The sequence below is a fragment of the Panthera pardus genome, unplaced genomic scaffold (genome assembly GCF_024362965.1).
Source record: "Panthera pardus isolate Hobbes unplaced genomic scaffold, ASM2436296v1 HiC_scaffold_15, whole genome shotgun sequence".
NCBI classification, from domain to species: Eukaryota; Metazoa; Chordata; class Mammalia; order Carnivora; family Felidae; genus Panthera; species Panthera pardus.
The window spans coordinates 40,965,706-40,978,135 of record NW_026526710.1 but is presented as its reverse complement, the minus strand read 5'-3'; the positions used below and the strand labels follow the sequence as shown (position 1 = coordinate 40,978,135).

General features: G+C 45.8%; 1 protein-coding gene across 2 annotated transcripts in view; it reads right to left on the bottom strand.

Annotated features, from left to right (window-relative positions):
* LAMA3 (laminin subunit alpha 3) overlaps window positions 1-12,430 on the bottom strand; it is a 272,359-nt gene that overhangs the window by 85,541 nt on the left and 174,388 nt on the right. For both annotated transcript variants that reach the window (XM_019465535.2, XM_019465536.2), the window contains exons 33-36: window positions 5,664-5,808; window positions 4,822-4,962; window positions 3,393-3,554; window positions 807-905 (exon numbers count right to left, since the gene is read on the bottom strand). In XM_019465535.2, the coding sequence (XP_019321080.2) occupies window positions 807-905; window positions 3,393-3,554; window positions 4,822-4,962; window positions 5,664-5,808 (547 nt within the window). The remainder of the gene's footprint in view (window positions 1-806; window positions 906-3,392; window positions 3,555-4,821; window positions 4,963-5,663; window positions 5,809-12,430) is intronic.

Genomic DNA, 12,430 nt, shown 5'->3' with positions numbered 1-12,430 from the left:
TCTTCTCAAGAAACCAAAATGGCTCCCTACCGTCTATATCAACTCAAACTCCTTATCGTAGCATTAAACATCCTCTTTCCCACCCTTCCAGGTTTGTTTTCTATGACTCAGGAATCACTCTTAATACAGCCAAGTTGGACAGGTCACCCCTTGCGCACTGCCCCTCTGCCTTGGTTTATCCTATTCTTTGCCCCTGGAAGTGCCCCTGGCACTTCTCCTGTCATGCCAAGGCTTAAAGTTCTGGCCCCAAATTAACCCTTTCCATGAAACCTTCTGTGGGCCTCTCAACTACATAAGCCCCCAGTTGGACCCCAGCTGCCCGAGAGTCTTGTTTGAATTTTACCTCAATGCTTATTGTTCAGTGGATTGTAGCTATTTGCATATGTCTTTCATCTCCCTTCTTAGATTACACTCTTGTTAAAGACAGGGTCACCTGTCCTTTAGGAGCCCAGCAATGTGGCCTTGTAAACTGGAAGGTCTCAAAAACATTTGTGAGACTGAATTGAAAGATAAAAACATACAAATAAGTTTACCATGAAGCAATAACTTAAGAGAAGCAAGCGTGAGATACAGTTACATTCTTTGGGAGGGGAGACAAGAGAAACCACTGGGGCTGGGATGATCAGGGGAAGCAGGATCCTGAGGAGGGGCTACCTGCTCTCAACTTCCTTTGTAGTTGCTATAAAATATTGGAAATGACTTAATACAATTTTCTTATAGGCCACTGATCAAGATGTCCTAAAACTGGGTCAGCAACCAACTGCAACTGCCACTTCCAGCCACTTGGGTCATGTTGTGATACCTACAGTGAGCTGCACATCCGGCTTCTTTTCTAGAAGAACCATGTCGCCAGGTAGCCCAAAGGACTTGATTTGGTAGGTGAGGTAACCACCATAGGAAGAAACCTAAAATTGGAATTGTAGGATCAACAGCACAAGCATTAGAAGAGCCTATGGCAATATTAACCCACATAACAAGCACAAAGGTCCATCTGGAAAGATACGATCAACCTGTTCATGGTCGTCTTGAGAGAGAAGAATTGAAGATAGTATTTGAACTTTCTACTTTGTACCATTTTAGATCACTTAAAATGTTGAGCATGAACATCACTGAGTTTTACAAGCAAGAATATGCTTCCGTTAAGAAGATGGGGTGCCTCGGTGGCTCTGTCAGTTAAGCGTCCCATTCTTGGTTTTGGCTCAGGTCATGATCTCACAGTTTGTGAGTTCGAGCCCCGCGTTACAGTCTGTGCTGACAGCCTGGAGTCTGCTTGGGATTCTGTCTCCCTCTCTCTCTGCCCCTCCCCTACTCACTGTCTAGCTCTCTCTCTCAAAAATAAACACTTTTTAAAAAGAAAGAAAAATAATAGTCACACAGAAACAAGTAAGATCCTTCTATTCTAGATGACTACTAAACCAAAGTGTTCATTTAACCTATAGCTATCCTAAGAAATCTAGGCCACTGGTTTCTTGTTTAAATGACAGAACTGGTTAATATCTATCAGTTACAAAATGAATCTCTAGAAACAAAATTTTTTAAAAACTTCCCCCAAGAGCAGATGGTGTGCATTTCCTAAGTGATCATACATTCCCCTGGGTACAGAAGCCATGTCTGACTGCTCCAGTAGGTATACAGATTTTTTCTCAATGCCACCTAAGCAGCATGATCATGGTGGAGGCATGAAGTCACAATTTTGTGACAGCTACTTCACCTCTGCTCCTGACACTTCCCACCCTTAAGATGAAAACCAATCAAGAAAGGAGTAATTGAGAGATGAAAATAAGAGGCACTGATCACCTCAGAGCGGGGCAGGACAAAATACCCTTCCTGGAAAACAGAAATAACCTGGAGCAGGGGAGGAGAACACCATTACCGAGCCCTCAGTTCACTGACGTTCCCTAGAATCTGCAAACTGACAAAGTCACAGAGTTATGATCTTAGAGTCTGGAAGTATTCCAGGGTAACATCTTAAATCATCCTATTGAGATTAAATATTGTCTTTCTGATGGGCTAAAGTGGTTTTTAAAATATGTCCATAAATTCTTTGATACTCTTGTCTTCAAGAGGTGGAGCTTAGTTCTCTTCCTTGAGTGTGGGCTGGACTTAGTGACTGGTTTCTAGCCAATAGAGTAGGGAGGAAGGGAGGATATGTTTTTGCTGCAATTAGGTTATAAAAGATTATGGTTTCTATTTTGAATTTCTCTCTCTCTGTCTCTCTCTCTCTCTTGCTCCACATCTCTATCTCTGTCTCGTTTTCTACCAATTACTTTAGGGGAAGCCAGGTGCCATGTCACAAGGACCCTGAGGCAGCCTATGGAGGCCTCATGTGATGAGGAACTGAGACTTCCACTCAGCAGCCAGCAAGGAACAGAGGCCTGTGACAACCACATGAGTGAGCTTGGAAATGGAGCCTCCAGTTCTGATGACTCCAGTCCTGGCTGCCATCTTGACTACAACCTTATAAGAGACCCTGAGCCATCCACTCCTGAATTCCTGATCCACAGAAACTGGGCAAGATAATAACTGTTTGATGCTTTAAGCTGCAAAGTTTGGGGGTAATTGTTTGCATAGTAATAAGATAACCCATGCATGGGCTCACTGTGTGGAGGCCAAGAGGGGTATTAAGTGAGGGAGAAGAGGGGTCATATGAGAGAAGCAACATTCCCCAAACTCAGAGGTCAAAACCCAAAGTCCTTCAACTAGAAGACAGAATTAGAGCCTTTAGGCCAACAAGGCCCTAGTATGTAGTCATTCTAAGCGAATATGGTGCCACTTGAGCCGGGCTGTGTGGAATCTACACCTTCTGGAAAGCTCTACCTTCTGCTACCAAGTGCATGTGCTACCTGCTGCTGGTTCTACAGGAAGCCCACACTTCCGTTGTCAGAAATGAGTGTCATGGGCCCGGCAGCAAAGGAAGAGCAATTCACTTATCAGCTCCCTGAAGAGCGTCTAGCTAACTGCATGTGACTCTGCTAATGACGGCTGAGGTGCCACCGGCTCTTGTGCTTCTTGTAATAACTCATGAGTCACTTGTCAGCTTTTGTTTTCCTGACAAGGAGCCTTTCTTCTGCTGTAAAACAAAGAATGCTTACCACTGGCTTTTAAAAGCACACGTGTCCCATTTGCAACAGATATTACCTAAATGGTTAAGCAAAAGTGGAGAAAAACGTGGTGCGTGGTTTCCTTCGCTGGTGAGCTAATACTTGTGGGGTACATGAGGCTCATAAGCCCCTCCTAGCAGAGGGGCCACGTCTTTTCTGCACTTGTAATTCATCTAATTTCTTCAGTTTCAGTAGCCTGAACTTCCTGACGCTTCTTCCAGACAGTCAATGATTCTCACACTGATGAAGGAGGCCCGGCAAGGGCTCAGAAGGACAACAGGACGCCGTTACCTTGTCTCCCAGGTAGGAAAGAGGTGCGACCCAGGACGCACTGTGCACGGTTGAGGGCAGCTCCTGGAGGTCCGCGACCACACTGCTGCTGCCCGGGTTGAATGAGACGGGGATGTCTGCTCTGTCTGCTGTCTCCAGGCGCCAACCCATCATGTCCACAAACTGGAACACAAGAGCAACGACGGAAATGTACGCCTGCAGCTTCTCTGGTGACGGCTGGATTATGCAGAATAGAAGGACCAGGGGGTGGCCACCTTGCTTCAAAAGCTTCACTTTGATGCCTCCTCTTGAGCTTGCTCTTGGATTCCCATGACAGAACCCTCACCTGCCACTGCCTCCCTCTGACCCATCACAACTAAGAATGCTCAGACCACGGGATCACAGTATGTGGAATTTATCTTTGCCCCAGCACACATCCTGGTTTTGACATTTAGTAGCTATTTGATAAATGTTCAAATTGCATATAAATAAGTGTGGGAATAATAACTAGGGCTGTGGGCACATTTTAATGGTGACCTCCTTAGAGAGCAAACATGAGATGGAACAGAGTGGCCTGCTATCGTTATTTTTCTCTAATGAATCCTTATGACCAAATATTTTTCTGATCATAAAGGAAGCCAAGAGTTAAAAGATGAGGGAGGGGAAAAAAAAGGAATTGACAAGACATTGGTTAGAAATAATGCTTCTGGGTTCCCCTGGGGGTAGAAGACATCAGTGGATTTACAAATTAATTTTTCCCCTAGTTACAAGCCTACATTCCTTTTGGGAGGCAGGCAAGGAAATATATAAAACAACTTTTCCTTGAATCCTTGTTAGACAGAAGACATTACTCATACAAAGAAGGCAAGCATGAAACTGCCAGTTCAAGGAATAACAAGGGCAGCAAAAGTTTTAGTTTCATGGAGTTAATTTAAAAACTGGCCAAAGATATGGTAAAAATAAGCGAGATGGAAAGTAAAACAGAAAGAAAAGAAGCAGAGAAAAAGAAGTGGGAGGGAAGAACAGCAAACTCCATTCATTTCATGAGTGTTTCTTGAACACCTATTATATTCCAGACCCTGCAACAAGCGCTGGGGGTGTATCAGGAGCTTATATGCTAGTGTTGGGGGAAGATACTTAAATTTTAGAACTAACTGGATAATATGTCAGGGAGGGATAAATTCTACAGAGGACATGAAGAAAGGTGAGGATACAGAGCGGGCAGGGTGAGCTATTCCGTAGGGAGTGGTGAGGGAAGGCCCCTCTGAGCCCAAGATCCTTGAGCAGACCTGACCAACTGAGGGACTGAGCGTGAGGACATCTGTGGAAAGAACAGCGCAGGCCTAGGAATGGCGAGGGCGAACCTTAACATTTTAACAAAGTAACACATAAAATTTCCCCAAGCCCTAGGAGGTACTAAATAAAAACAAAACGCTAATTCCATACATACCTTAGCTCTTCTTTTATGTGTACTGTGACAATTGTTATTTATTCCAAAACAAAAGCAGCGGGTACAACCCTTGGGATTTGCTGGGTCCAAGTAGAAGGATCCTTCTCGACACACATTACATTCTGTACCCTCCACGTTCTCCTATTGAAATAAAACGCGAAACAAGATGATGGTTTCTTCTAAAGCTTCCCGGATTGCAATTAGCTACTTCCACGCATTAATGCCAACACGAAATGTTAGAACGCGGATGCTAACAAGACATGCAAAGTTATATAACTGCTAAGCTTTTATAACACATTAATTGTTTAAACTATTCTACCACGCTTAAGTGAAAGACAGAATTTTCTCAATTTCACAAGGTGCCCTTTGGCATCTTGAGGGTAGAGAACTAGCACCATAAGGATTCACAGTATGGGGAGGGGGGCTGGTTCATTCCACTAACTACCACCTCAAAACATATGCTGGGACTTAGGGTCTCTTAGCACCTGGCAGGATGTCCTGGAGCAGATTATTAACTTGAGGTCTATGGGTCAGGAATAAGCTTCTGGGGGAGCTCTGAACCTCTTGAAATTATAGACTAAAGTTCGGTGCCAACTTCTCTGGAAAGGATCCAGATCAGTCTTCTGGTTCTTAAGGTCTACATCTTCTCCAAAGGACAGGAGGGGTCTTCCCTTGTAACTATTTCTATCAAATGAGATAATAACTATTAAATGCTCCCTGCCTTGTGGAAATCCATTGCAAGTCAGTCCCACTTCCCACATATTTTTATGCGTTGACCCGACACGAAGAACTTCCTCACTGGCCAGTGGCTGGCGCCCCTGGCATCACGTGTTCTGCCTCACCTTGCACAAGCAAGCTCCAGTTCCTGGGTTGCAGACCCCTGGCTCAGTCCCATCCCTGTTGCAATGACAGGGGACGCACTCGGGGAAGTGGTAAAACCCAGGAGCACACTGGTCACACTGCCGCCCTGTGACTCTGGGCTTGCACCTAGACCCAAAGCAAAGGAGCAAAAGTGTTCATCGTCTTGGCCACACACTTCTGAAATCCACCTGCACAGCAGCAGAGCAGTTCCTGCACGAAACCAGCTAAACACACAGTGTCTGCCCGTGGGGGCTCACTGCCCAAGGCAGAATGGAAAGCAGCAGAGAAAAGGCACTTCCACAAAGCAGTCAGGAGGACCATCCTGGATGTCACCCCTGGGTCTGGCTCGTGCTGGACTCTGGGGGTGCAAGGACAGACACAGCCCCCGAGCCTACGTGGCAGGGCAGAAATGTGGACAACATGCACATGGGGTCTCAGCAGGGGTTGGGGGAGCAGCTCTGACCCAGGGTCCCGGAGGGAGGTGATGTGTGAGCTGAACCTAAAAGGGCAAATGTCGTGGGGTAGGAGTGGAGGTGGGTGTTCCAGACAGAAAGAACAGAGAAGAACAGCCTGGTGTGTGCAGGGAGCACACGTATGAGTGGAGAAAGTTAACCCATGAGCTGAAGAGGGAGGCAGGAGGCAGTTCACGGGGACAGAAGTGCTGGCTTCTGTGACGCTGTCCGGTGGAGTGCAGTGGCTGAGCCCTGTGCACCAAAGGCAGTCTGGCTGGAGCACTGATCCCAGCTCTGACACCCAGCAGATACAATATCTTAATAATTTTCTAAGGCCCCATTTTCTCATCTGTGAAAGAGGAAACGCTAGCTGCTGCCTCCCAGGACCCCTGTGGAGATAGATGAGGCACCACGGCAAGCTCTTGGACAAGGAATCGCCATCTAGAAAAGTTTTAAGTAGGAAAGAGCGTGGTTGGATGTGTGTGTGGATGGAGTCAAGATGACCAATTCTGCAGCAGGCTGCGGAGTCAAGAGGGAGAAGGGGCTCAACTAGGGCAAAGGCATTTGGGATGGAGAGAAGAGATGGGTTCTAAGCTGTTTTGGGGTGAGGCTGCTGGGGCCTGTAATGTTCTGAATGAGGGGAGAGTAGGCGGGAAGGCAAGGAAGACCCCCAGTCATCCAGACTGGGCTCCCGAGTGGATGCTGGAGTGGGCAGCGGCCCCTGTGCCTGGGCTCCGAAGAAGGCTCTGTGGGGAGCGGGGTGCCATCCACACGTCTGTGCACTTGAGGCAAAGAATGGAGGGGGAGGCACAGAAGAAGACGGAGTGAGAAGAGCAGTGAGCTGCCAGCAGAACTGAGAAGCCCGGCACCCCGCGGAGTGAAGAGAGGGAGAGGGAGTGGGTGCCAGCTCCATCACTGAGCTCCATGGCTGACGTCTGGTGGGATCCACACGCTGATCTTTTCTTTGTGGGTCTAAAGAAAGTACTAGAAAATGTGCTTCATATCATAACATTGGGAGTATAATCTGACACGAAGTATTTTACCACTAAGGTGCTAACAAAACCTATTAAAATATCTTACCCCAGGGACCATCCTGAAAAAGAGAAATCTAACTTTCTGTCCCAGAAAGTTTGCCTTTGGCAAATACCTGCTTATAATCAAGTACAGAATGTTGTGTGTGATGAACACAAACTCGGGACCACGCAGCCCAGACTTGAATCCCAACCTGGCTACTTACTGGATATAGAACCTTGAGCAAAGTAACCTTTTTACAGCTGAGTTTACTTATCTGTAAACACAGAGATCACAATATCTACTTCGTAGGATTATTGTGAGAATAAAATAAAACAATATATGGAAAAGCCTTAGAACAGTACTGTGCACACACGTAAGAATTTGCTCCCATTATTCTTGCTATGGCATTGGCTAAGGGGAGCAAATGGGAGTCCCTACGTTATCCCACTTAGCACACCTAAAAAGACAAATTCATTTTACCTGCAAGGGCTGCTGGCAGGTCAGATGTCACTGCGGTTCTTCCCAGCCCCATCCCCCTGGTCTTCCTCCCTACCTTACACCTGCAGAAATTCTTTCCATAAGTTAGCAAATATTCCAAATCACACCTATAGCAATGTAGGTAGAAAGTGTCAACACTCTGCTTCAAGTCCTCACTCCAGTGCGGTGGACAGAAACTGCGGGAGTCAGAGACTCCTCTTCAAAGCTGGGTAAGTTATGGGCCACTCACAGACTTCCTTCCTTCTTTTCTTGTTTCTTCCTTCCTTCCTTCCTTCCTCCCTTCCTTCCCTTTCTTTCTCTCTTCCTTCCTCCCTCGCTTCTTCTTTCCTTTTCCTTTTTTTCTTCCTTTCATTCTTTCATTCCCTCTCTCTCCCTTCCTTCCTTCCTACCTGCCTCCCTTTCTTTTTTCCCTTTCTTTCATTCTCTCTCTTTCCAACACACAAGTTTGCATTCACTATAAGAGGGTTCCTAGGCCCTGATTGATAACACCTGCTCTCTTCTTGTGACTCAGACTAAATGCAATCAGACACTCCAGCAAAAAAAAAAAAAAAAAAAAAAAAAAAAAAAGTTAAAAAAAAAAAGACTGGTCCCAGATGACTCCTTATTTCTGGGGGGGAGCAGTGATGTGGAGCACAAGATTCTGGCGGTCTGGAGATGGGAAAGAAGACAGTACAGACACCTCCCCCCCTACTAAACTCCTCAGAAAGAGGCAACTTTGATCACAAGAGGATCTTGGAGATGGCCTGACTTAGGCTGGGCAGGCTCTGCTCCTCTCACCTGGCCAGGAGGAAAAGGATGCTGTGCGAAGACAGTGCTATTGTTACAAACTGCCAACTGGGCACCTTGTCGAACCAAAGTCCATGCTTCTTTTAGCATAGGTGCAGGGCTTCTGGCTTACAGGTGCCTTGATTGAATGCTGGTGCCAAACGAGCCCCTCACACGCTGAACGCCACTGGTGGACAAGGCTGAGGGTGGCCCCTGGAGCAAATGACCTGGACCTGGGCCTTGAAGACAAGGACAGGCAGACAGGAGCCTGTTTTTTATATTTTCCCTTGAGTGGGAACAAAAGGTCCTGGAGTGTTTTACAGGGAGGGCAGCTGTGGAAGCTGCCTGTTGAGACAAAGAGAAACGGAAGCAAAATCATTCCTTGCCTAATTATTTCAGAATGCTGTGAGATGATGTGCGGCAAGGAGAGGTGGGCTGAGGGCTTGTGGCCCATCAGTGAGGTAAGGTACAGCTCTGGGCCTCACTCCGCACCCAAGCAGCAGCTGAACGCATAAGAATGGACGAGAAAAAGCAAAAAGCTAAGCAGAGTGAGAAGAGCAGGGACCTGTGAGCTGACCCTGAGGACCCCAGATGGGACCGACAGGGAAGGGTTAACCAAAACGTGGAGAATATAATATCAGGATTCTTGAGCACTGAACACATGAATCATTTGCAGAAACAAGCAGCCAAATGACTTTTTGGTGGTGCCATGACAACAGGGAATAAAAAGGAAACTTCCTCTTGAAAGTCTGGCTGAACATCTCTTAAAAACTACCTCAAGTCAGCCTGACCTTGACATATTTCTCCAGAGAGATGCTCTGCTACCCAAGGAGCTGCCCTCCCTGCAAAGGCAAGAAATTTCCAGCGGAGGCTGCCTGGAGGTGCAGACTGGCGGCGCTGGGAGTGCGGGTCAAGTGAATTCATCTCCAAGGCGATGGGCTTGTAGCCAGACCTTATTATATAACATCTGCGCGTGTGTGGGTGCTTGCTGTGTTGCACAAACAGCTAGAAAATCAGGTGTTAGAGTGAACTCTACCCTTTACTCATTAAATACAGTGGGTCTCTTAATATCACACTCACACCAACCCCAGTCGTAATCTAGAATCCAAAGTCTACCTTATTCAGTCATCAATTCATTCAATAATCACTGAGTGCTTTCTATACACATATTCCTGTGTTAGGGGATGCAGAAGGGAGGGGATAAAGTAGAGTAAGTGGGTCTTGACCTTGGCACATTTTCACTGAGAACACAGGACACAGAGATGCAGAAAGTGAGGTAATCATGTGAGAAATGGGATGGGTAAGCATCTCATTTAGGCAATGAGATGATGAGGATATCTCTGCGGACTCATAGAAGGCTTCATGCCTTCTTTGAGTTTGTGCTTTTTTTCATAAAGATGTTTATTTTTGAGAGGAAGAGAGAGAGAGCGGGGAGGGGTAGAGGGAGAGGGAAAGAGAATCCCAAGCAGGCTCCGCACGGGCCAGCACAGACCCCGACACAGGGCTCAGTCTCACAAACCGTGAGATCATGACCTGAGCTGAAATCGAGAGCTGGACGCATAATCGACTGAGCCACCCGTGTGTCCCAAGTTTGTGCTTTTAACACATAACGCTTGAAGGATATGCGTAACAGAAGAGGGGGAAGGAGAACGGATACCTGGAAAACTGAACATATATAAAGTGTTTAGAGGAAGTAAGAAAACCAAGTCGGAGAAGAAAACTGAAAAAAGGCTTATGTTAGGGTAGGTGGGGGCCATATTACCACGAAAGCCAGTCTTCATCCTATCAGGTTGTTGAGAAAGGTTCTTGTGCAGTGATGTGATGAAAGCGGCACCTGGCAGTTCCATGTGTCCCCAAGGCAGCCTGCACACAACATGGCCCTCACCATGCCACACTAGTGGTTAGTACAGGTTCCCCTGTCAGACCATGACCTCTTATTAGTAGGCACATGTACCTTCTGCATGAGGCACAGCACCCAAACTGGAGACAGTGCTAGATAGAGTTTGAGCAATAAAACATGCTGATATCTGACAAAATAGAATTTAAGGCAAAAAAAAAAAAAATCACAGTAATTGAGAAAAATGTTTCATCTGAGTTAAAAATACCAAGAAGATAAAATCATAAACATACATGCATTTATCCACATTACCTCAAGTTTTGTAGACTAGATTAATAGTTCTATGTATTAGTGACAAAATTATGGGGTAAATAGATTTTTAAATCCCAGGATAATTGTGTACTTAGCATATTCCTTTTCAGTTAAGCCTCCCCGCCCTGCCAAAAAAGGAATGAATGAATGAATGAGTGCTTCAGTAAACCAGGAAAAGGAAGGTCAATGAGGAGACCACCATTATCATTTAAATATGAGGGGGTAAAAGAACTTAACCAAAGTGGCAGCAGAGAGCCGTGGAAAGAAAAGGGATAATACATATCTTGCCAGAAGTTGACAACTGATTGACTATAGGGAAAAGGAGTTGATTTTAAGATGATACTGGGATTTCAGGCTTTGGGGACGGGAAGAGACCACTACCAGTAAGTAGGATTAAAAAAAAATTTCAAAGGCAGAAATGGTTTGAAAGGCAGGACAATGGCAGGGGTTTCAGATATGGAATCAGAGTTGGAAGAGTTTGGGAGTTGTAAGGGCCCTAAAAGATCATCTAATCTAACACTTCATCATACATGTGAGGGGACAGGTGCTCTAAGAGTTTAGGGGACTTGTCTGAGGTCCCCTAAATTAAGCAATAAAAGAACCCAGGTTGAACTGATGTACAATGAAGGTAGGATAAGCTAGCCATCAAGGGTCAGGACTGAAGCTCTGGATCTGGAATCATCCAGGAAGGGGTGGCAGGAGCCAGGAGAGTGGGTGGGTTTTCAGGAGGACAAAGTATAGAGGGAAGAAGGCAGACAGCCAAGTACTTGGCAAACAATAATAATAGCTAATACTTACTGGGGCTAGTGTGCATCGGGTAGTGTTCTAAGGGTTTCTGCACAGCATAGTTAATCTTCTAAAGAACTTCACGAGGTAGGTGCCTCTAGCATCTCTATTTATAGACGAGGAAATTAGGCAGAGAGAGAAGAGACGGACTCAGATCACCCAAATGGTGAGTGCCAGGGCACATGCAACCTTGTGCAAACTCACACCACGCATCCTCTCAGGCTGGGGAGCAGGATAGTGAACCAGTGACACAGCCACAGATCATTCAGAGGGTATGGAGGAAGACACTGGTGTTACAGAAGATGTAGGAAGACAGAAAATGTAGGTAAAAACTCTGAGCTCCATCCCCATGGTAGGAGACTCATCCGCCCTGCTTGCCACCGTGTCCCAGTGTCCCCCCAAGCTGCCTGGAATTTACCATTCCTATGAACTGACGAAGTGCATCAAAGGAATTGCTTCTCCGAGTTGGCAGGGCCGATGGGACTCTGCCTAGCTAGAAGCACTTCTGTTCCAAGAATGCCAAGTCTGTGACCTTTTCTGGTATTTTACTTCTCCATCTAACACAAACATTTGGTAAATCTGTGAGGCTTCGCCTAGATAGAGATCCCTCCCCCGCCAGAAAGGTATTCCTTTTGCTCCTGCTCTTCTGAAAAGGCGAATTTGTACAGGTGGCTTCACTGAACATCCAGGTGGACTGCCATCTCCTTTAATTGATCTCAAGATAGCCTGAAAGGGGTCGGCATCATGCTAGTTCTTTAAAGCAGTGATTTGCAGCTTCTTGTATCTTTCAGTGATTGATAGAATCTTCTGAGGACATTCTAGCTCCTCTGTTCACAGAATCTGATGACATAATCTTCCATTATTAAAAGCAATGTTTTTTTTCATGGTCTTAGATTGAATTAGCATTGCTACTAAAAACAAAATCTTAATCAACAGAAGCATCTTTAAGAACTCAGTGTAGGGTCGGCCAAAAGAATGGATTTTTTGGCATTTATACAACATAATTTTAAAATATTTTCTGTGTTACAATCAGAGATTGAAGAGGAATTAGAACAGGATTTTACATTTAGGTAGAAAGGTAGTG